At 42.1% G+C, this 24,538-nt stretch overlaps 1 protein-coding gene across 13 annotated transcripts in view; it reads right to left on the reverse strand.

Annotated features, from left to right (window-relative positions):
• Positions 1 to 14,124, reverse strand: part of LOC109642385 (anoctamin-9-like) — a 119,392-nt gene extending 105,268 nt beyond the window's left edge. For 4 of the 13 annotated variants that reach the window (XM_069521889.1, XM_069521984.1, XM_069521687.1 and 1 more), the window contains exons 1-2: positions 13,862 to 14,114; positions 11,483 to 11,509 (exon numbers count right to left, since the gene is read on the reverse strand). In XM_069521889.1, the coding sequence (XP_069377990.1) occupies positions 11,483 to 11,509; positions 13,862 to 13,964 (130 nt within the window). In that variant the 5' untranslated portion in view covers positions 13,965 to 14,114. Of the gene's footprint in view, positions 1 to 11,482; positions 11,510 to 13,861 lie in introns of all 13 variants that reach the window. The other 9 variants (XM_069522092.1, XM_069521806.1, XM_069521844.1 and 6 more) reach the window with 8 other exon arrangements.
• Positions 14,125 to 24,538: the final 10,414 nt, after the last annotated feature.

Raw genomic sequence — 24,538 nt, forward strand, 5'->3', positions numbered from 1 at the left:
TAAGATGTTATATATGGAGGATATCAGTCCCTTAGTAGAAGGGTTAAATAAATGGTCCTCTAAAGGGGAATTCTTTGGAATAAATGGGAAATCTCTAGTTATCTTGGATCCAGTGTCTGATTTGAAGAAATTAAAAAAATATATATCTTGGTAAATTAAATTTGGAAGATAGTTGTTGAAAATTAGACAGCATATTGTTACTATATAAGTCTCCAACAGTTGTACTCCCGATGATCCATTTTTTTAATGTTCCGTCAGCCATGGGATATTGAATGTCGGCGTTATCCCACAATGGGGTCTTTCTCAGCAACAAGATACCTATTCCCAACATTGTGGGACTCCTGCCATGCTCCAAAGGAGTTCAAGATGACGGGGTTCTTTGTGATTGAAGTGAGGTTTTGCTTTGTGCCTAAGAAAGGAATAATTTGCAGAGGGTTAGCCTTCAACCCGTGCTGTTCGATAGAGAGCCATCTAACCTCACTACTCTCAGCATGTAACCGAATCCATATCGGACAAAACTGAGATGCCAAATAGTAGCATCTGAAGTTGGGAAGATTTGAAACTCCTTTAGTATATGGGGCTTGCAGGGTAGTAAGTTTAACTCTTTGAGTTTGTTCTGCCACAAAAAAGAAGAGGTAGCTATATTGATCTCTTTAAAAAAGCTCTTAGTGAGATTTTGGGTAATATCATATTTTTATTATCAACATTACATAGATGGTTCATTTTTTAAATATCATGGTTATTGACATTACTTGTCAGTATAAATGTACTAGAAAATATGCTTTGGGGAGTCACTGCATACATATTTTCAACCATGTCTCCTTTGCATCATTCTTGATGTCATATATTAAATGATTTGATTAATATGACTACCACATCCAAAATAGACAATTTCACTGCAGACAACAACATTGTACATACTGTGATTGACTGAAACGTGAACATTTAACATAACATCTGTATTTTAAGAGCAGTTGTTTAAAGTTACATAACGTTGCCAAAAACATATTATTCAAAGTATTTGTGTTGACAGTTGATTGTGTTGCTTTTATATTGTTCACCTCAAGCAAAACTACGTGAATCCATGTCAGTTGTGTGTTAAATAAGTCAACATACTTACTATGTTATTGTTTATCGCATGAAAATGAATTATAGGATGCAGAGGTGTAACTTCACTAGAATAAACAGTCACAGATGGTTGATGAACACTACCACGTTTTTTTTAGCGGACCAAAACTGATTATGAGCTGATCTACTTTTAAGTTATTAAACTTTTATTGTTTGCATATAAAATGTCCAAGTAGAACATAACCTTACACATGTGTGACTTAACATATCTATGTCTGTGTTAAGTACCTCAAGGTGTCACAATTATCTACCAATACCTTGTTTCTAATTATCTCTCTGTCATTTTAGATTCAGCCACCCTCACAAGCCACTAATCACCTCATTCCCTTCACCTGAGTTTACACACACACACACACACACACACACACACACACACACACACACACACACACACACACACACACACACACACACACACACAGCTCTTGGGTTCAGTTCTGTGTGTCATCAGCATTACAAAAGTTGACTCTGGTTGGCTAAACCAGTAGATATACAACATGAGGTGACAGAACTGGACTCCAACAAGACTGAACACAGAGTCATCACTTCAGCACAGGTACATACCTGTTTATAATTACTTACAAACAATAAAAGCAAAGTATTAGTTTAAACTGATTAAGTACTGACCATAATATGTAAAACATATGACATTATTTTTGGGACTACTAATGGTAAACAAGAGATGGGCCATTACCTGGGGAAGTTACAGTCAGGTCCATAAATATTGGGACAACGACACAATTCTAATCTTTTTGGCTCTATACACCACAACAATAGATTTGAAATGAAACAAGATGTGCTTTAACTGCAGACTTTCATCTTTAATTTGAGGGTATTTACATCCAAATCAGGTGAACGGTGTAGGAATTACAACAGTTTGTATATGTGCCTCCCACTTTTTAAGGGAACAAAAGTGATGGGACAAATTATTGCTCAGCTGTTCCATGGCCAGGTTTGTGTTATTCCCTCATTATCCCATTTACAAGGAACAGATAAAAGGTCTAGAGTTCATGGGCTATCTGCATTTGGAATCTGTTGCTGTCAACTCTCAATATGAGATCCAAAGAGCTGTCACTATCAGTGAAGCAAGCCATCATTGGGCTGAAAAATCAAAACAAACCCATTAGAGAGATAGCAAAAACATTAGGTGTGGCCAAATCAACTGTTTGAACATTGTTAAAAAGAAAGAACACACCGGTGAGCTCAGCAACACCAAAAGACCCAGAAGACCACGGAAAACAACTGTGGTGGATAACCAAAGATTTGTTTCCCTGATGAAGAAAAACCCCTTCACAATAGTTGACCAGATCAAGAACACTCTCCAGGAGGTAGGTGTATGTGTGTCAAAGTCAACAATCAAGAGAAGACTTCACCAGAGTGAATAGAGAGGGTTCACCACAAGATGTAAACCATTGGTGAGCCTCAAAAACAGGGAGGCCAGATTAGAGTTTGCCAAACAACATCTAAAAAAACCTTTACAGTTCTGGAACAACATCCTATGGACAGATGAGACAAAGATCAACTTGTGCCAGAGTGATGGGAAGAGAAGAGTATGGAGAAGGAAAGGAACTGCTCATGATCCAAAAAATACCACCTCATCAGTGAAGCATGGTGGTGGTAGTGTCATGGCGTGGGCATGTATGGCTGCCAATGGAACTGGTTCCCTTGTATTTATTGATGATGTGACTGCTGACAAAAGCAGCAGGATGAATTCTGAAGTGTTTCGGGCTATATTATCTGCTCATATTCAGCCAAATGCTTCAGAACTCATTGGACGGCGCTTCACAGTGCAGATGGACAATGACCTGAAGCATACTGCGAAAGCAACCAAAGACCTTTTTAAGGCAAAGAAGTGGAATTTTATGCAATGGCCAAGACAATCATCTGACCTGAATCCAATTGAGCATGCATTTCACTTGCTTAAGACAAGACTCAAGGGAAAATGCCCCAAGAACAAGACGGAACTGAAGACAGTTGCAGTAGAGGCCTGGCAGAGCATCACCAGGGATGAAACCCAGCGTCTGGTGATGTCTATGCGTTCCAGACTTCAGGCTGTAATTGACTGCAAAGGATTTGCAACCAAGTATTAAAAAGTGAAAGTTTGATTTATGATTGTTAATTTGCCCCTTAAAAAGTGGGAGGCACATATACAAACTGTTGTAATTCCTACACCGTTCACCTGATTTGGATATAAATACCCTCAAATTAAAGCTGAAAGTCTGCAGTTAAAGCACATCTTGTTTGTTTCATTTCAAATCCATTGTGGTGGTGTATAGAGCCAAAAAGATTAGAATTGTGTTGTTGTCCCAATATTTATGGACATGACTGTATATGGTGATGTTTTAGTACATTTTTCATTCTATTCACCTGCAGTGCCAATTGGCACATGTATGCAAAAAGAATATCTTAATCAGTTAACGGCCAATTTGTATATCAATGTGGCAAATGTGATGAGATCATTAGATACAAATTTGACTGTATTCAGCTGTAACGTCCCCCCTTAAGTATAGTACATTAGCCTGCATGCCCTAACTTATCACTTTAGGTAGTAGCTCATGCATTTACATTAGCAAGACACAAGTTTCCTCTATTTGTTTTTGTCTTTTGGCTACTTAGCTGTAAACTCTAGGCACTGGGAGCTTAGTCTTTTGTTCGCTACTCAGCTCCACACAAGTGAAAAAAAACACCATAACTGGGACAGGAGCTGGGAGGTGGGAGGTGCTGCCAGTCTGCACCTTCAATAGCATGATTCGATGTATGACATCCACAATTTCCTATATTACTGCATATAGCTCATTAGTTAATATCAGCTCATAAAATCAGTCACATATGAATTCCCTTTTTATTAAGAAATTGATTTATTATAGACTATTATTACTATTATAACAAGTCTGCTTTAACTTACAAAAAAGGTTTCCAATTAAAAAATAAGACTACAACAGTAAGTCTATGACAGTGGTCAGTGCTCGCCAAGCTGATTTGACATTAATTAAGACTTATGTGCTTCTCTTAAGGCTTTAAAGTACAAATTCTGATTATAGCCTTTACTGTATCACGGTGGCCTGGTTATGGGCGTTACAGTAAATGTCAGTCCTGCACATGTCATAATTACTTGTGATCAGTGATGGTGTTTATTGTTTAAGTATGAAATGAGCGCTGGTCAGCGGGGTTGTGAAGACGAAGCAGACTCCGACAGGAGACTCTGACACATACAGGATGACCGGACCTTTAATGCGCATCTGTCCTGGTCCTGAAGCAGCTGTGGTTATGGTTGCGGTGAGACATCGCTAAAAACAATCAATCGATTATGTTCTGTCTCTGCATCAATGCAGAGTTGTCAACGTCGCAATGCATCTAGGAATCAAGAAATATCCACAACTCTTGTGCTCACTATGGAAATTTTTTCCTATCTTTATTCAAGAGCGTGGTCTTTCAGTTTGAGTGCATGACTTGGGGAATTTATGTTCAGATGGTGTATTACTTTTCATCAAAACCCTGCCCTTGCACTAAAATAGCCCGTTTGCACTTAAATTTGCTCTGCTTCTGCTCAAACTGTGTGCTTGCACTCAGATATATTGTTGCTCGCATGGATTTCCTGCGCTCCAGCTTCAACCCTTCTCCGCACTTGGGCTGCTTTCCGCCTCAAATTTCTCCTCTGCTCCTAGATTTTGTTGTTTTACAACCCTGTCAAAATTCCCCAAACAATAGAATGCCAGGTGTCTTGTTGACCACTAGTCAACCAATGAAATGAATGATATGATCCCTGCCTCATTGCAGGCGCATTCGCTTTACTGCAGATTCCCATGCAGGCGGTTACTATTTAAACAGGGTTCATCCACTCCCGCCCTCCGCAGCTTTATTAGATCGTCTTCCCCTTGCTTTCTCGATGACTTTTTGGACCCACCAGTGGGTCGAGGTGCTTGAGTATAATCCTTTCCATGGTCTTCATCAGGGGAGTCCATGCTACTGGCCTACATTGGTTTAACTCCTAGGGGTGGGCAGTCTTTGGTACCGGGACCACACAGGGGGTTTTCCACATGGTTGGGACTCTATTCAGCCTGAGGTTGATGATGTGCAGTACCACCTCACAGAGCTGCACCGCACAATCCCTGAGAAGTCTGGATCAGGGCTTGTGACCTTCCTGGCCTTGATCTTGTTTAGCTCCGGAGGGTGTGGTCGCTGAAGCAACAGGTCTGGGCTCTGGTGGGGGGAGTGGAATCAAGCGCATTTCCACACTCACTCGGGGCCCCTCCTGCCTGTCCTTACTGTGACCGATGGTTTTCAGGCCTCACCACACCTCATTTGTGTTGTTCTATTGGATCCATTCCTCCAACTTCCTTGCCCTTCTCACTCTCTTCATTTCCTCTTCATTCCCTGTCCTAAAAAATGCTTCTTCTCGTTCAGCAGGGTCTTAGTGCAGGGGTTACCCAGGGTTTATGTTGGAGAAGCCCCATACCATCCGGGTAGGCATAGTGTTCTCGACGCAGAAATTTATGGAGTACGTTGTAAGCTGTCAATGTCCTCCCTGAGTGGCACACACAGCACTAGTTGAAGGTAGGGAAAGTGCAAGACAGGTTGAAATCTCAGGGACTGGAGGTGCGATGTCTGCAGCTGTGACTCTACAGAGTGTAGGAGCTCGCAGGCTGCTGTAGCATGGACGACAGGGGGATGTAGACATTTATCGCGATGACGTGCCAGAACTCTCGTGGGGGGTAAAATAGCCTAATGCTTACAGCTAGCAGATCGATGTCCCTTGTGTAGGGCTGCTCTTTAACACTGATGTTACACCACCTCTTGTTCACAAAGATTGCTATACCCCAACCCTTTCTCTTACCCCTCTCCCATACTCTCCTGTACACCCTCGGTAGTTGAAAACCATCCAGAGAGACAAGTGAGACTGGAGTGAGTTAATTCAGCCAGGTCTCTGTGAAGCACATGATGCAACATTTTCGGTACTCCCTCTGCAGCCTAGTTAGCACCATTAGCTCTTCCATCTTACTGGGGAGAGATTTCACATTCCCCATAATCAAAGAAGTAATACGTAGTTTATAGCGTTGTTTCTTCTCCCGGCACCTTGTTCCATCCCTGCATCCCCTCCTACTTCGTCTTATCTCCGTGGGGATCTCTGGTCTTTCCTCTGGAGTATCCTTGTCCTTGTGTTGCACAAGTGTATAGAATGGAGCCATGGCTGAAAGGATAACCTAAACTTGTTTTAAATAGTCCAAAAAAGTAAAAAAACATAGTAACCTCAACAGTTGTGCATCCCTAGGTGCACACAGTCGACTAAAACCAGTGTAGATGAAAACACAGAAAAGAGGTCGGAGCTGCTGTAACTAGCTGCCACTCGTAAGGCGTCATCTTGATTTCACTTTTTCAATTGCTAGAGAGATGGCTGTTGCCTCTGCCTTCATTGCCCTGTATTATTCTTGTCGCTAATTCTGAAGCAAGAGCATTGTGAAATGCTGAAAGCTAGTGACGTATATTTAAATTATGCATATATAGTAGGGGTGTGACGAGATCTTGTGCCACAAGATCTCGCGAGATTAAACTCAATGATATTTCTCGTTGCGTTAAAAATCTGTCTCGTGAGATTTCCTCTGTCTAAATGAGAGCAAGACAGAATGTATTTTGTTTGGCTCATCAAACCCGCCTAGTACAACACCTGGTCTTGGTCCACTGGTATCCTTCTGTAACAATGTTGTTAAAAATCTGGGAGTGAAATTGGATTCCAGTCTTAAATTTGACTTACCAATTAACGCTGTTGTGAAGGCAAGCTTCTTTCAGCTTCGCCTACTTTGAAAAGTTAAGCCGTTTCTGAGCCGCTGTGACCTGGAAAGAGCCATCCATGCCTTTATTAGCTCAAGGCTGGATTACTGCAATATACTGTACATTGGACTTAGCCAAGCATCTCTCCACCGCCTACAACTGGTACAAAATGCTGCTGCCAGGCTCCTAACTAACACCCATAAACACGATCCGACATACCTGTACTTTACTCCCTTCACTGGCTACCTGTACAATTTAGGATCCAGTTTAAAACTTTATTATTCATCTTCAACACAATAAATGGCCTTGCAACCACCTACAGTACATAAGCGAAACCCTGAAGCTCCACCAAACCGGCAGAGGTCTCTGCTCTGCTGGTCAGCACCTGCTAGAGGTCCCCCGATCCAGGAGCAAACAGTGGGGTGACCAATCATTTGCAGTAGCAGGTCCCAAACTTTGGAATGCACTGCCCTCTGAGCTACGCACCACCACTGACCTGCCTCTGTTCAAAACCAAGCTAAAAACATACTTGTTTGAGCAAGCCTTCAAATGAAACTGTTGTTCTTGTCTCGTGTTTGCTGTTTCTGTATGTTGGATTTGCAATTGTGAAGCACTTCGGTCAACCCTTGGTTGTTGTAAGGTGCTATATAAATAAATGTTGATTGATTGATTTGTGAGCTATCCAAACTTCTATTTGTGACCTGTGGGAGCAGTAATGCACCTTTGCTATGTCTACGTTTTACAGACAGCTGTTACTGACTGGGAACTTAAAAAACCCTACCACAGCATTGCTATTGTTACTTACAATGCACGTAATATGGACGTGGCCGTGCGCGAGGCAGGATTGAAGCCGCACATTAAGTGTTTAGCTCACACTATAAATCTTGCAACCCAAGCTGGCCTCGGTGTTCCCTCCGTCGCTCGTTTGCTCGGGCGGGTGAGATGTGTGGCTGCTTTTTTTCAACAGAGTTCAACGGCTACCAAGGTGTTAATGTCCAAGCAGAAACAGCTACAATTGCCATCACACAAGTTAATCATGGACGTTATGACGCGATGGCACAGCACGTTGGATATGCTGGCTCGTTACCTCGAGCAGCAAGCTGCCATAGCAGCAGCTCTCACCAGCCCAGAGATAAGGCAAAATGCCCGAAGCATTGATACACTTGACAGCTGCGATGTCAGAGATGCTGAAGACCTTGTGAAGCTGCTGCATCCTTTGAAGACAGCCACCACAGTGTTGTGTGAGGAGAAGAATCCCACAGTGTCTCTAATTGTGCCACTGAAGAGCATGATTGAACAGAACATGAAACCAAATGATGAAGATTCCACCACTGTGGCCAACACAAAGACTGCAATCGTCACAAATACTGCAAACAGATACAGTGGGGATGCCTTCAACTATCTGCTGGAGTACACAGACCCAAGGTTCCGGACTCTACCTCAGCTAGACCATGACCAGTGTGAGGCCGTCTTCCTGAGGGTACAGAACAAGGCAGAACAGTTGCTGCAAAAACAGGTATATATGAGTCCAACAGTTCAAAACAGGCTGAGAGGGAAGTTGAAAACTACGGAAAAGAGGCCTCTATCCCTCTCAGTGGCTGCCCTCTGAAGTGGTGGCAAGAACACTGCTCCCAATATCCTTTGCTGTCTCACCTTGCCAAAGCGTGCCTTTCTGTCCCTGCTACCTCCTGTCCAAGTGAGCGCATCTTTTCAACGGCAGGAGACATAGTCAATGCACAAAGATCCCAACTGCTGCCAGAGAATGTGGACATGCTAATATTCTTTAAAAAGAACATGGCTGTGTAGTTGCAGCATGTTGTTAATGACTACTCTGTATTGACAGAGTAGAACTTTGATTTGGTTTTGCACATAATATTGTTTGCACTTGAAAAAAAGAAATATTTTATTTTATTTATTTTATTTTTTATACATTTTAGTTTTAGTTTCAATTTGTGGAAGAAGAAGTTTATTAAAAGCTCATGCCATGTGCAACTCTGTTAAATGAAAGTCTGTTGGTCCAGTCATATATTGTCATTGTAGTTTTCTTAAAATCTCGTCTCGTTCTTGTGAACCCAATATCGTGTCTCGTCTTGTCTCGTGAGCTGAGTGTATTGTCACACCCCTAATATATAGTTTTCATTACTGTTGAGGAATTTTTGTATATCCTCACACATTACTGTATACGCCACTATATACACCGTATTATGTATATAAAGTGTATATTACATTATATCTGTACACCATTAAGAGAAGAGTGCCTGGCTAAGTCCACAGATACGTCCTTCTCTCTCTCAGCAGTACTCAAGGTCAGGTTATAGATAAAGGACCAACCAATAGTGCATTGTAGTGTCTTATGGACTTTCATATCTAACTCAGATGACCCAGACAGAGAGGGACCAACTTTAACTCTCACCAACTTGAATTTTTTTGCGTATTACAACAGTGGCAAGACGTAAGGACACAATGTTGTAAGGAATGCATGCCTGAGGCTTAACTATCCAATGGGATGCAAGTACCCACATGTAACATAAAGAGTCACAGCAATTATAGCTACTTATGTATGTGCTGTTAGAATAGATGACGCAAGTAGAGGAAGATATATGGGGATGCTGTGTGAGACATCTTCAGACTTTGGGGTGACAATCGCTCATGTTACTCTGTTAGCGTTTGTATATTGTTCTACCTTCTGGTCTCCTTGATGCATCATATCTACATTAAAATCTTCTGCATAAGACATCAACTGCTGCCTGAGTTCTCCTTTCACCAGCTTCCAGAAACGTCCATAACAATTACTACCATTCCTTTTGCTGCTGTTATTCCACAGAATAAGTTTTTTGTCATCATTCAATAGAATAATATTTGTGAATGCATGGTATAACTACATCCATTACATTATAAGCTTTTCGCTACTTGCCTCCATAATTGATTAACACATGTATTTGTACATATAAAAATTGTATTGAGGAAGAACTGCATATGGCACATTGTCTTGATATTACATTGTTGAATTAAAAACCATATTCGAATACATAGTTGAATATTTCCAGGATATAGGGATGTAAACATTTAATATATATATTATGGCATGCCATTCAGGAAATTAAACCTTTGAATATATTGAATGAAACTTTGAATATACAGAATGAAACTTTGAATATATGGAGTGAACCTTGAATATATGGAATGAAACCTTGAATATATGGAATGAAACCTTGAAAATATTGAATGAAGTCTGAATATATGGAATGGGCCTTGAAAATATGGAATGAAACTTTGAATATATTGAATGAAGTCTGAATATATGGAATGAAACCTTGGATATATGGAATGAAGTCTGAATATATTAATATATTCAATAACCATAATTAACTATATAATTATATGGTTATTAGACATCATCCATCTTCATCACAAATGTGTAGTCGGTAGAGATGTGTCTTTACATTTTTCACTAAAACACTGTAAATTAACACAATTATATACTAAACACATCTTGAAGCATGTAAGCATATGTAGTATAATTATTAGGGGTATAACGGTATATGTATCTGAACTAAATATTTCTCGTACAGGCCTTTCGGTACGAATCAGTACGAATGCAGTGAATCCACATGTGGATCTTATTTGTGTGTGTCTCAAATTCTGAGCGACAACTTTAGCGAAGGACAGGATGTGCTGCAGGCTTGTGGTAATAGCGCCCGCAGACAACAGGAGTGTGAAGACCCTCCCAAATCATTTAAGCCTTCTGTGTGGAAACACTTCAGCTTCAGAGTCACTATAATGACAAACGACAGAGACAAGTGGATCATACAGAAGCCGACATTATGCAACAACTATCGGATATGTAGCTGATAGCACATCAAACATGCTGACTCATTTGAAACGGCATCAACAGAGTTATGTAACTTTGGGAATAACATTAGTTATGAAATACATGCAAAACCAGCTGCCGCTTGCAAATAATTCAGACAGTGGCAAAGCAATAAAAATTTGTTTTTATAGCAGCTGACATGCGACTGTTCTCTGTTGGTGAGAACGCAGGGTTCAAACACACTGAAAGTAATCGAGCTCCATTACAAAGTTCTCTCCCGTCCGCATTTCAGCCAGCAAGTCATACCAGCCTTTCATGAACCTATGTCCATTGAGCGAGAGTGTGCTCCACAGAGGAGACATTATCAGTACCAGCAGGGCCACGTACTGCAAACTATGCAGAAAAGTTTTTTTTTTTTTAATTAAATTTGATAATAATAATAAAATAACAGAGCTGTTTAAGTACAGTTTATTTTCTACATGCTGCACCTTAATTGTTATTTATTTGTCTATATTAATTTTATTTATGAGTGTTTATTTTGTTATTTGATTTTTGTAAAAATTACTTAGTTGAGAAAGACAAAACCATAGTCTGTTCTGTTAACCAGGGTTGATAAAAAAATGTGTATATTTTCTGTTCCTTGTTTCTAGTGTACTGCATGTCAAATCAGAGGGACGTATTGAAACGTGATTTTTGTGTACCGTTACACCCCCAATAATTATGATAATATATAAATCAATTCTTCAGGTTTTCTTGTATAGTTTCAGGGTAACTTACCTCTAGGTAGGTTTGTTGGGTTGACCGCTATCATTCAGAAAAAAGAAGACCACAGCAGTAGCCAGTTAGCAACAAAGGATAGCATTAGCCTAGCTCCTTAGCATGAGCTAAGCAGGTATCTTCAAGTCTATTCTTCTTCATCATAATGGCTGGCGTAAGATATGTTTATGCTTGACCGACTGGTCGTTGAACGCACCGATTGTCAATCCGATACCTTTCCCTTTTATGGCTGGTCAAGAGTCGGCGTAGGCTCAGTGCAAACTGCTTTGTTTTATGCTAAAGAGTTTTCATAGTTGTCATTACAATGCATACACCACACACGTTGTATCACTCGCATCAACAAGATGGAAGCTCATGCAGCTTTGTGAGTAAAGTAAGTGAACATGCTTTAATGTGATGTATTAAGCTTTCATGTACTCTCTAGTCATTGTTTGTTAAAGTAGGCAAACATTGTGCCGACTGTGTTGGATGTATTGTCAACATGACACAGGTGCAGTGGACAGGCTTGTCCGGAGCACCTTTTCAATGTCTAAATTATTGAACTACATTGTATTTCTTTTTTCTCACATTTCAGATGAATGTGTGCTTTGTGGGAGCTTGATTCAATGAACCTGTATCAGTCAATTCTTGTAGTAGATAGTGCATAAAGTCCCCTGACCAAATATGCCAACTCACTCTATTCAGTCATTTTGTGTTTCACGGATTGCGTATGCAGTTGTATTGTATTGTTTTGCTATTCTCAACATGCATCTTAAATTTACTGTGAGCCACATCCTTCGCATTTGTTTAGACAGAATTTGATATATGATATTATTTGCTTCTTTTAATTTTTTTCTCAAACATCTAGTCATCACAGAACAACCCAAATTGCAACATTCGATATCACAGCTAAACAAAATATAGTACAAGACTGTGTGTAAACTAGGGATTTCATGATTAACCGATTTTACGATATCCGCGGTTTCATAAACGTAAGAATTGTAAAATCTACGATATTCAACTATGGTGTCCTGTCACTCACGAGTCACATTTTTTGTGTGCGAGCCACTAAAATGTTAGTTGAGAAGAGGGAACTGATTAAACAGTCTTATTTCCACCAACGCTGGATAAAGAACTCCTTCGGAGGAGTTCACAGCGAGGGGAGAAATCCTTGATTACTTTTGGTTTCTGACCAGCTTGGCAGGAGCGGCTGACACACACCTCTCCCTGTCACTCTCTTTCTCTCCTCAGAGTTCACATAGCCAAAAATACAAAAGAAAAAACATAAGCATAAGGTTAAATGGTGTATGGTTAGGGGTTAAAGGTACAGTGTGTAGAATTTAGTGACATCTTGTGGTGAAGTTGCATGTTGGAGCAACACCCCTCACCTCACCCTCCCTTTCCAAACATGAAAGAGAACCTGTGGTAGCCTTCAGTTGTCATAAAAACTCAAAAGGTGTTTAGTTTTTCCAGTCTGAACTAATGTACAAAACATGTCGGCCTCCGTAGAGAGGACCTACCTCGATGTAAATATAAAGTATTTAAATATAAAGGGCCTTTTCTGGGGTAAAGAAAACTGCAATTCATACAATTTAGATGAAATTAACTAGTGAAAACATCATGAGGATTATTCTACATTCAATTTCTGCCAATAGATCTCTTTCACCTGAATCTTACACACTGGACCTTTAAGGGTTTGAGTGTTGGCAGTTGTACATCTGTAATTCATACTGGTATGATGAAACTTAAACAAATACCACCAGTTAATCTGATCACAAGTAAAACTAGATAGCAAGCGTGCATACGAGGGGGGGAGAAGTGGCTCTATAGCATTCAAACTAATATGCTCATAAACAGGCCACTCTGAATAGGGCTCTTCACACAGGCATGATGAAGTTGTGATACTTGATTCTTTATTTATTTTGACCACAGTGTCTTATATATGTTTTATTAAGACCATAAGAAACCTAGTCAATATGCATAATGTGTCTTCTTTTAAACTGAAGCATGTGTTGAGGCTCCAAATATTTTTAGAAAAATCCTGAAAGTCAGAAAGTTAGCTCTTGAAAAAAAAAACCAATTCATTTTATAGGATTAAACTATTATTTGTGTTTCATCTGATATCCGTGTTTTATGTTGTGATATTGCTATATGAATTGTTTTGTCTTTGGCCCATTAAAATGGAGTCACCTTAGATAAAATATGTCACAATTAGCAGCACTCATATCATAAGTGACTTATGATAAGGAGACGGTTTTTCTTTTTTTACTTAGACAGATTTGAGGGGGTAAACACAGAAGAGTTAGAGTAAGAGGGTCTGTCTGTTAACCTCCACAATCCCAAATAACATGTCGTAAACCTTCCTTGTAAAACGAATTGAGATGAATAGAGTGTGTTTACCTCGGGAGTCTTGAAGAACATGTCGGAGGTTGTTGCACAGTTCTTTCCCAGGTGAAAACACTTCGGTGACACGGGATAATTCATGCAGCTGTGTCCGTTTCATGAGCGTTAGACCTCCACTACACCATTACACCGCTTTTCACTGCAAAAGCTGTCCATTTCCAAATTAAGCATTTATCTCATAAAAACATGTTGCTTCCGCATATTTACAGGTGAAGGCTACACTCCGCGGCTGTACCTGTGTGAACAGATATCCGTCTGCTGCCTGCGTGAACATGTAAACTCACTGACGTAAAGGGGGGGGGGGTCTTATGATGCGTTTACGTTCTGTGGAAAAGTTCGAAAATACGGCTTTTTTGGCCAGGGGCGGGGGTCCGTGTATCTTTTGGTTCTTGGATTTTCCGTTCACAAATGGGTATTTAAAAACAAAAGAAAAACAAATTGGAAAATGAACGTTTGTTTCGTAGTTTGGATTTTTTGCTCAGATCAAATATAGGAAATTAAATAAGTATATAGGTATGTCTGACTCCAGAACTGCAGGACAACAACTATATAATGATAATAACAACCATACATATTAGTAATTCATTATTATTTGAATCGTTGCTGCCACCACCAATAATCAATAAATATCTTTACACTGTTATTGTTTTCATTATAACTAGTCAGAACTGATTCCTGATGGTGCTCAAGTGTTCCCTGTCTCTCTCGCCTCTCTCGCCTCTATAGCCCCCTCTCATCACCCTACCCACTGTCTCTCTCTTCTCTCCCCTCTTTTCCACCCATTTTGACTCTCCTTGGCCTTCTATGTAAAGTGCCTTGAAATGAATTGAATCGAATTGAATTGAATTGAAACTGTGAAAACCAAGAGTCGCTCTGGTCACAGCTGCTCAATGCTGCTCAAAAGCAGCGATGCAAGAGCCTGCCTAAGAACTTCAGCACAACTGGCCACAACACAAGGTCTGACCAGCAGATGCACAACAGGAGCCACAAACCAACAAGACCACTTCACTGGACTTCAAACAGCACATCCAAAAAAGACCTTACCCCCTTTTTCATGGGCTAGTAACACAACTGGGCTTTATTGTTACACTAGGCTAAGCAAAGGACTGTTTAATTCTATATCTATTTGATGTGATGTTTATAAGTTTGACTTGTGTTGTTGTGATATTTGGTAATATGTTATTTATTTATTTATGTTATCAGAATCAGAATCAGAAGTACTTTATTAATCCCCATAGGGAAATTCAAACGTTACAGAGCCCCTGAGAAAGATGTGAAGGAGCAAAAGCAGGTATAAACATAGCAATATTAAAAAAATCAAGTAAGGCTTAAATAAAGATAGACATATGTAGAAATAAAGACCGGGTATGTGAATGTGGCGCACTGGGTTGTGGTTGTTTGCAACAACGCCACCTAGGGGAATTTCACCCCCAGGAAATTAAAGATTTAAAGTTTGAGGGTCACACATGTTCAATTATCCACAGGGGGCAGAGAGCATTCAATATAAAAACATATTTTATTACAAATGAAATTAACACTTAACAATACAGAAACATACAATATGCTGGCTATCAGGATAAAATGGAGGAAGGACAGGGCTGGGGCTTACCACAGCAGCAGGGAAGAAAAAAGGGGAAAGGAATCACAAACTCACCACCCGTGACACTGCACACCAACTCAAAAGGGAATCGTGAAGAACGCCACCAACAGGGAGTTGGGCTGCCACCTGGGGCCCACACCTGTCCAACACAAAAATTTAAGGTTAAAACAATGCCACGAGTGCATAAAATGTAAACTAATAGCCAAAAGGAAACAACAATGGGTACTAATTAAAAGACATTCATCCACACACATGCACATACTTAGAACCAATAATAGCAAATAAAATAAACACTCAAAGAAAGAAAAACAAGTAATCCACAATTTAACTACAAGCTACAGAAATACAAAACAGAATAAATCCTACAATTTATAAAAAGGAAACAATTTAATTTAACAATGGTTAAAATTAGTGGCTTCAGACGCTGCCTGCTCAAGGTTACACCACCAGCCGATCGACACGGGTGGAGAGGCCATGAGTAAAGCGGCCAGCCAGAACCAGCGCAGGGCAGAGCAACCAGATTCCGTCAGAACCCACAGAGCCAAAACAGCAGAACTACTCCAGGGAGCGGTGGCAAGAGACATGCCACACACTTGACTGCAGCCTTTTCCTATGCACAGAAGGGCGAGAGTGTTGCGCCTAACAGCACGGATACGCTGCGGACACAAACCCAACCTCAACAGATCTCCCAGCAGGACGACCCGTCCGTCGGTATAGCAGGCCACTTGCCGTGCTGTATGTATGGGGAATGTGCCTGAAGTCTAACACGCCACGCTGCAGCCTCGCTGCAGCCACGCCACACCGCAGCCACCACCCGAGGGATCAAAGAGTGGAAGGAAAAAGGGCATGCTGTGGCCGCTCACCCGGTTATAACCAGCAGACTGGCGCTGCCCAGCAATCAGGGGGACATAACCCCAGCATAGTGCCACACAGTGGCCGGGAGGGAGAAAACCTCCGGCTACATCTAGATTTACATTTGTGCATGAGTGTAAGTTAAAGTTAAAGTATACACAGTATACATTATTAATCTTTATGATTTACAGGTTGTCATTGTACAATTTGACAGCCACAGGCAGGAGAGATTTCCTGTGGGGTTCTGTCGAGCAGCGTGGGTGGATGAGTCTGTCACTGAATGAGCTACAGAAGCTATTCAAGACATTATGGAGAGCGTGTGGCGGAAAGTCCAATATTATCCTTACTTTGGACAAAGTTCTCCTCTCCATCACCACTGTGACACTGTCTAGTCCCCCCAACAACATGGCTGGCTTTCCTGATTAGCTTGTTGAGTCTATTAATGTCCTTCTTCTTCAAGCTGCTGCCCCAGCAGACAACAGCAAACATGATGGCACTGGACACAACAGACTCATAGAACATCCGCAGCATCGTCCTGTCTATGTTGAAGGACCTGCGCCGTCTCAGAAAATAGAGACAGCTCTGGCCTCTTTTGTAAATCATATCCACATTTTTTGACCAGTCCAGTTTATTATCTAAGTACACCCCCAAGTACTTTTAGTTCTCCACCATGTCCACACTGGCCCCTTGGATGGTGACAGGGGTCACCAGCCCCTTCGACCTCCTGAAGTCCACCACCAGTTCCTTTGTCTTTGACACGTTGAGCTGTAGGTGGTTTTTACCGCTCCATGTGACAAAGTTGTCCACCACAGTCCGGTACTCACTCTCATTCCCATCAGTGATACATCCTACTACTGCAGAGTCATCAGAAAACTTCTGAAGGTGGCAGGTCTCTGGTGTCGGCCTGATGGTGTTGAACGCAGTGGAGAAGTCAAAGAACATGACCCTCACAGTGCTTGCCAGCTTGTGGTGGTCGTAGACTTGGTTGAGCAATGCTGATCATTTTCTCTGCGTGTATCTAACTACTTTCTTTAACCTGGCACCAACACCTCACACACTCATCTCCACAAACTTAAAACAAACATGTGATCTTAGCCACATGGTCCCACCACTCCAGGGGGCCTTTTGTCTTCATAGTGGCCAGCCGCCATTTTGAATCTCAGTCACTCACTCACACACACACTGTTTGTCTGTTTATACTTTTATTATTTTCATAATAAATGTTTTTTTTTAAAACACGTCTTCCGGGGATTTCTAAAGATGGCGGCGTGAGGGAAGGTCACGTTCTGGAGAGCTGCTGCGCTCATTATGTGCTAATTTATTCACTTAACCCTACAAAAATAGCACTCCAACTTACGGGCACTTTGTTAAGCAGTGGGTGAAATTACAGCTAACATCTCTAAAGTCATAGACGACAAACTCGGCCCACTGTCAGAGCTCTTAAAAATACACAGAGAAGAACTGGACAGCCATGAGAAGCAGATAACCGAGGCTGAACAGAGGATTTCAGCGCTGGAGGATGTCACACACCCGGTTGACAGGAAGTTGAAAGCGCTGGAAAAGTTGGTGTGTGAATTAAGTGAGCGGTCCAACGACCTGGAAAACAGAGGATGACGCAAAAACATTGGTATCGTCGGGCTCCCAGAGGAGGCTGAAGGAGATGACCTGACTCAGTTTTTTGAGGCTTGGCTCCCTAAAATCCTTCACATCGGAACGAATTCGGGTCGCGTGAAGTTGTAGAGAGCACACCACTCGCTGGCCCAAAAGCCCCCCTCCACTCAGAGACCACGGCCGGTGCTGGTCAGATTCCACAACTATCAAGATAAACAACGTGTGATGAATACGGCCTGGGAGATGGGAAGGAAAAATCAAGCGCTGAAATATGAGGAGGCAACAGTGATGATATTTCATGACTTTTCAGCTTCAGTTCTCCGCAGGAGACGACACTCACGACAGAGTGAAGAAACGGCTGAGAGCGCTCAGTGCTGACTACAGGCATGTGTTAACATTAATTTGCAAGTCTGTTTTTTGTTATAACCGTTACAATGTTCTGTTTTTGTTCTATTTGGCTCACTTCATTATGGATTACATGACAGGCAATGTGTTCAGGCAATATTTTAGTTCATAGCCAATAATCACATCAGCTTTGAAGCTATGCACTTGGAATGTAAATGGTGTTCATACACCTGTCAGACGGAAAAAGATTCTAACTTATCTTAAAAAGAAATTAGTTGACATAGCGCTATTGCAAGAGACACATTTAAACAACAGTGAACATCTGAAATTACAACAAGGAGGTTTTGGACAGGTTTATTTTTCATCTTTTACTTAAAGGAGTAGAGGTGTGGCCACTTCAATCCAGAGGAATGTGCCATTCAAACTTCTAGATTGTGAGAGGCGTACTTCATGGGGAAGAAATTGCTATAATGAATATTTACAACTCACCTGGATACCCAAGTGACTTCCTTACTTCTTCTTCCTCCAAAGTGATAGATCTTAATGTCAGAAACACATTTATTGGAGGAGATTTTAATTGCCATTGAAATCCTATCATGGACAAATCTCCACCTGGTAAATTATCACTTTCACCTCAAGCTTAAATGACTTTGTGAGGACTTAGGCTATGCAGATGTGTGGAGAGCCCAACATATAGCTGAGAAAGAATATACCTTTTTCTCAAATGTTCACAAATCCTATACCAGGATTGACTATTTCTTTCTCCCAAGAACTCTACTGCCGTCAGTTATCTCCAGCTTTATAGGAAATATAGTTATTTCTGATCATGCTGCTGTGTTCATACAATATAATTTAGGGAACCCAGTCAACCAAACTAGACATTGAAAGTTCAACCCTTCTATCCTAACAGACAACAAGTTCTTATCTTACTTTAGAGAAGAATTTCAGTCTTTTTTGGCTGTTAATTCAGCCTCTACTAATGACTCCTCATTGTTGTGGGAAACATCTAAAGCCTTCTCCAGAGGTATTATTATATCTTATATATCGACTAGGAGGCGAAGGCAGGATGGACAAAGAAAAATCTTCGAGTCCAAACTGAAATATGCTGAGAAACAATATGTCAAAAATTACCAATTAGTACAGAAGCTTAAAGAGATTTCTGCACTTTGGTGTGCTTTAAATTTAGTATAAACAAAAGATGCAGAAGCTAAAATCAGACTTGCCAAACAAAAAATGTACGAACATGGAGATAAAGCTAGGAAATACCTATCATATTTGATGAAGAAAAACGCTGATTCCTGTTATCTCTTCAATCATAGACAGTCGGGGTAAACAGACATTTAACACTGTAGCCATTAATAATGCATGTAGAACTTATTATGAAAGTTTGTATAAATCTGAACTACAAACTGATATAACTGAAAAAAACAAACAAATAATTCTCCTCTCTTAACCTTCCTAGCTTATCTGAGGACCAGAAAGTATCTCGTGAAGCTCCTATATCTAAGAAGGAGGTACTCAATGCTATTAAAGGGTTACAGTCTGGTAAGGCCCCGGGTCCAGATGGATTCAGTGGTGAATTCTATGATTGTAAGTATCAGTCGGGATCCGAACCTGGGTCTTCCGCGTCGAAGGCGATTTGCCCACCACTGGGCTACGAGGGGTTGATGACTCAGTTGCAGAGGCAGACACAGAGCCAGACGACTTGTTTGGATTGAATCAAAAAAGGTTTCTTTACTTCAGTCAGGCAGAAGATTCCCTACGGTTTTAGAACAGGAACTCAAAAATACTTCCAGACAACTAAAAACACAGTCTGGGCAATTTAACAATGACAACTAAGGATGTCCCAAAAAACGGGTAACAAAAGGATCTCAAAAACAAAAGACTCAAAACAGGTTTTAGCATCTAAAGCAAGGAGGATCTCAAAAAACAAAAGACTCAAAACAGGTTTTAGCATCTAACGCAAGGATTCTCAGTGCAGCTTAGCTGTAGGGTGTTAATCTCAAGACTCGGCAAACACAAAGAAGATCAGGTGGCTTATATAGACTAGTAAACAAGGCACAGGTGAATTCAATGACACAATTAAGCCAACACATGTGAGAGGAAAACAGGAACACTGAGGACCCCACATGGTCATGAAGGGTATCGCAGTCCCAAAAAACCCTGACAGGACCCCCCTCCCTATGAACGTCTCCTGACGTTCCCTCGAGGGCGATCTGGATGAGTTGTGTGGAAGGTTCTGATTAGGGCTGGATCAAGAACATGTCGAGACGGTACCCAGGACCGTTCCTCCGGACCATAGCCCTCCCAGTCCACCAGATATTGAAGACCTCTCCCTACCCGGCGACAATCCATTAGGCGGTGGATAGTATAAGCCGGACCGCCATCGATGATTCTGGGGGGGCGGAGGGGGTTTAGCAGGTGGAACCAGTGGGCTTGTGGCGACCGGGCGTAGGCGGGAGACATGGAACGTTGGGTTGATCCGCATGGACCGGGGGAGTTGGAGGCGATAGGAGACTGGATTTATCCTCCTCACAATCCTGAAGGGCCCCACAAACCGTGGAGCTAGCTTGCGGGACTCCACCCGCAGAGGAAGGTCTCGTGTTGACAGATAGACGCTCTGTCCAGGACGTAGAGGGGGTGCAGGTCTGCGGCGGCGGTTGGCATGGTGTTGGTACTGTCGGACCGACCTCTGCAGGGTAGACCGGGCCTTGAGCCAGACACGCCTGCACCGTCTCACAAAGCTCTGGGCTGAGGGAACACCAACCTCTACCTCTTGGTCGGGGAACAGTGGGGGCTGAAATCCAAACTGGCACTCGAAGGGACTGAGGCCTGTAGCAGAGGAGCACAAAGTGTTATGGGCATATTCAGCCCAGATAACATACCTGCTCCAAGATGAAGGATTAGAGGAGGCCAGGCATCGGAGGGTGGTCTCCAGGTCCTGATTTAATCTCTCCGTCTGTCCATTGGACTCTGGATGGAACCCAGAGGAGAGGCTGACAGTGGCCCCAATCAATTTACAAAAGGCTCTCCAAAACTGAGCAGTAAATTGGGGCCCACGATCCGAAACCACATCCAGGGGAAGTCCGAAGATCCTGAAGACATTCTCACACACCGCCTCAGCAGTCTCGAGAGCCGAAGGGAGTTTGGGCAGGGGGACAAACCTACACACCTTAGAAAAGCGGTCGACAATCACCAGAATAACAGTGTTTCCCTGAGAGAGGGGAAGACCTGTAATAAAGTCCATGGAGATGTGGGACCAGGGTCTTTTGGGGATGGGTAGAGGGTGAAGGAGACCATGGGGGGGGTATGGGGGCTCTTACTTAGGGCACAGACTGAGCAGGCAGCAACAAAGGACCTTACATCCGTGTTCATCCCAGGCCACCAGAACCGCCTCTTAATGAACTCTAGAGTCCTGCCCACCCCTGGGTGGCTGGTCAAACGTGAAGAATGCCCCCACTGCAGAACCTTGGTTCGCACCACCGTGGGGACATACACCCGGTTGGAGGGCCCGTTCCCGGGATCAGGTTCCCTCCCCTGGGCTTGGCGCACCAGTGTCTCGACTCCCCATCGGACAGGGGCGACAATCCTCGAGTTAGGGAGGATGGGAGCTGGAACTCTTTCAACATCTGGTCTGTGAAACAGTCTAGAGAGTGCGTCAGCTTTTTGGTTCTTAGAACCGGGGCGGAAGGACAAAATAAAGTCAAATCTATTGAAAAAAAGAGCCCACCTTGCCTGCCTGGGGTTGAGACGTTTGGCCCTCTGAATGTACTCCAGGTTTTTGTGGTCCGTCCAAACCACAAAAGGGTGCTGGGCCCCTTCCAGCCAGTGGCGCCATTCCTCCAAGGCCATCTTAATAGTCAGGAGCTCACGATCCCCCACATCCAATCCCAATCCCGAACTCCTTGAGTCTTCTTGGGATCTGTGAGAAGCTTCCCCTTGGACAGGATGAAGCCCAAAAAGGACACCTCAGAGACGTGGAACTCGCATTTCTCGGGTTTAACAAAGAGGTGGCTTTCCCGCAGGCACTGGAGGACGACTCTGACATGATGGACATGCTCATGGAGGGATTTGGAGAAAATCAGAATGTCGTCCAAATAGACAAAAACAAAATGGTTAAGCATCTCTCTCAGTACCTCGTTAATGAGCCCCTGGAAGACTGCTGGCGCGTTGGTCAACCCAAATGGCATCACTAAGTATTCATAGTGACCTGTAGGTGTGTTGAAGGCCGTTTTCCACTCGTCACCATCCCTCAGCCGGACCAGGTGGTAGGCGTTACGGAGGTCCAATTTGGTGAAGATAGTTGCCCCTTGAAGCAGTTCAAAAGCAGTGGACATTAAGGGCAAGGGGTAACGATTCCTCACCGTGATCTTGTTCAAGCCCCGATAATCAATACAGGGCCTGAGACCGCCGTCCTTCTTCCCAACAAAAAAGAATCCGGCACCGGCAGGGGAAGACGAGGGGCGAATGATTCCAGCTGTCAGGGACTCCTTGATATAGTCCTCCATAGCCATATCCATTATATAGACTAGTAAACAAGGCACAGGTGAATTCAATGACACAATTAAGCCAACACATGTGAGAGGAAAACAGGAACACTGAGGACCCCACATGGTCATGAAGGGTATCGCAGTCCCAAAAAACCCTGACAATGATTTACTGATTGACTCACTTCTAAATATGTTTGATGACTCTTTTAGGGGGGCATTTTGCCACAGTCTTTGAGGGAAGCACACATCTCTCTAATTTAAAAAAAAGGGTAAAATCCCCGAAGACTGTGCGTCATACAGGCCTATCTCCTTATTGAATGCTGTTCTGAAACTCCTCTCCAAAATATTAGCAACAAGACTAGAAGGCTTACTCCCTGTTCTTATAAACGATGACCAAACTGGATTCATTAAAGGTCGTAATTCATACAACAATATGCGCAGATTACTTAATACAATTCAGGTCTAGTGATTTCTCTGGATGCTGAGAAGGTGTTCGACCATGTAGAGATGCCATACTTGTTTTTTACAATACACAAATTTGGCCTGAGTGGATAAAGTTACTTTATGCAAATCCCCTGTCGGCAGTGCTTATCAATGGGTTGCAATCTTCTAATTTTCAAATTTTAAAGGTACAAGACAAGGGTCTCCTCTATCACCCCTGCTCTTTGCCTTGGCAATTGAGCCACTTGCTGAGGCTATCAGGGCAAATGAATGGCCTCTAGACAGCACAAGATTACTCTTCATGCTGACGATGTCTTGATTGTTTTGACTGAACCTGAGGTATCCCTTATTGATACCATAAATATGTTCAGTACTTTTTCTGGTTACAGAATAAATTTTAGTAAATCGGAAGTGATGCCATTAGGTCGTCTGAAACAAATACCTAAAACCCCATCTCCCTTCTTGTTTAAATGGTCGCCAGAAGGTTTTGTCTATTTGGGAATACATGTAACACCCTTGTTTGAACAGCTATACAAAGCAAATTTCCCACCCATATTTGAGCATATAAGGCTAGACCTAGAAAGATGGAATACCCTCCCAATTTCCTGGTTAGGCCGTGTCACACTTCTAAAAATGAACATTCTCCCTGGGCTACATTAACCCATACAAATGATCCCAGTCATGTTCCTCCATAAGACTATCAAACAGTTATATAGTTGGTTTAGCTCCTTTACATGGTCTAAGAAGAAACCCCGCCTGAAAATAGCTATGCTATGTCTTCCATCCTCAGAGGGGGATCTCGATCTCCAGGACATTAGAAAATTTCAGCTTAGTGTTCATTTGCGTACCACAGCTGACTGGGTGCATAATAAGTCCACGTCTCTCTGGTTGGATGTAGAAAGTTCAATGTCTAAATACCCTTTGGTTAATCTTCTGTTTATTAGAATAAATACATTTTTGAAGTCTGCTTGTGCTTACCATATTACAATCTTCACAGTTAAGGCATGGTATGCCATCAGAAAATTAGAGGGCAGATCTCGATTCATGTCTGTATTCACTTCGATATGTGACAATCCTGACTTTCCCCCTGGACTAATGGACAATAACTTCCGGATTTGGGAAAATAAAGGAATATCTACTTTACACAAACTATTGGAAGGCTCTACCATGATGTCTTTTAGTCAGATGAAAAGGAAATATAATATTCAAAAACAGGATTTATTTTTATATTTGCAAGTGAGAGATTTTGTCACAAAGGATACCTCAATCCTTCAGTGTCAGGATATCTCACGCCTAAAGAGACAGCTCTTTTTGCAAAGATCCGGCAGTTCTGTT

The sequence above is a fragment of the Paralichthys olivaceus genome, chromosome 1 (assembly GCF_024713975.1).
Source record: "Paralichthys olivaceus isolate ysfri-2021 chromosome 1, ASM2471397v2, whole genome shotgun sequence".
In the NCBI taxonomy this organism is placed as follows: Eukaryota; Metazoa; Chordata; class Actinopteri; order Pleuronectiformes; family Paralichthyidae; genus Paralichthys; species Paralichthys olivaceus.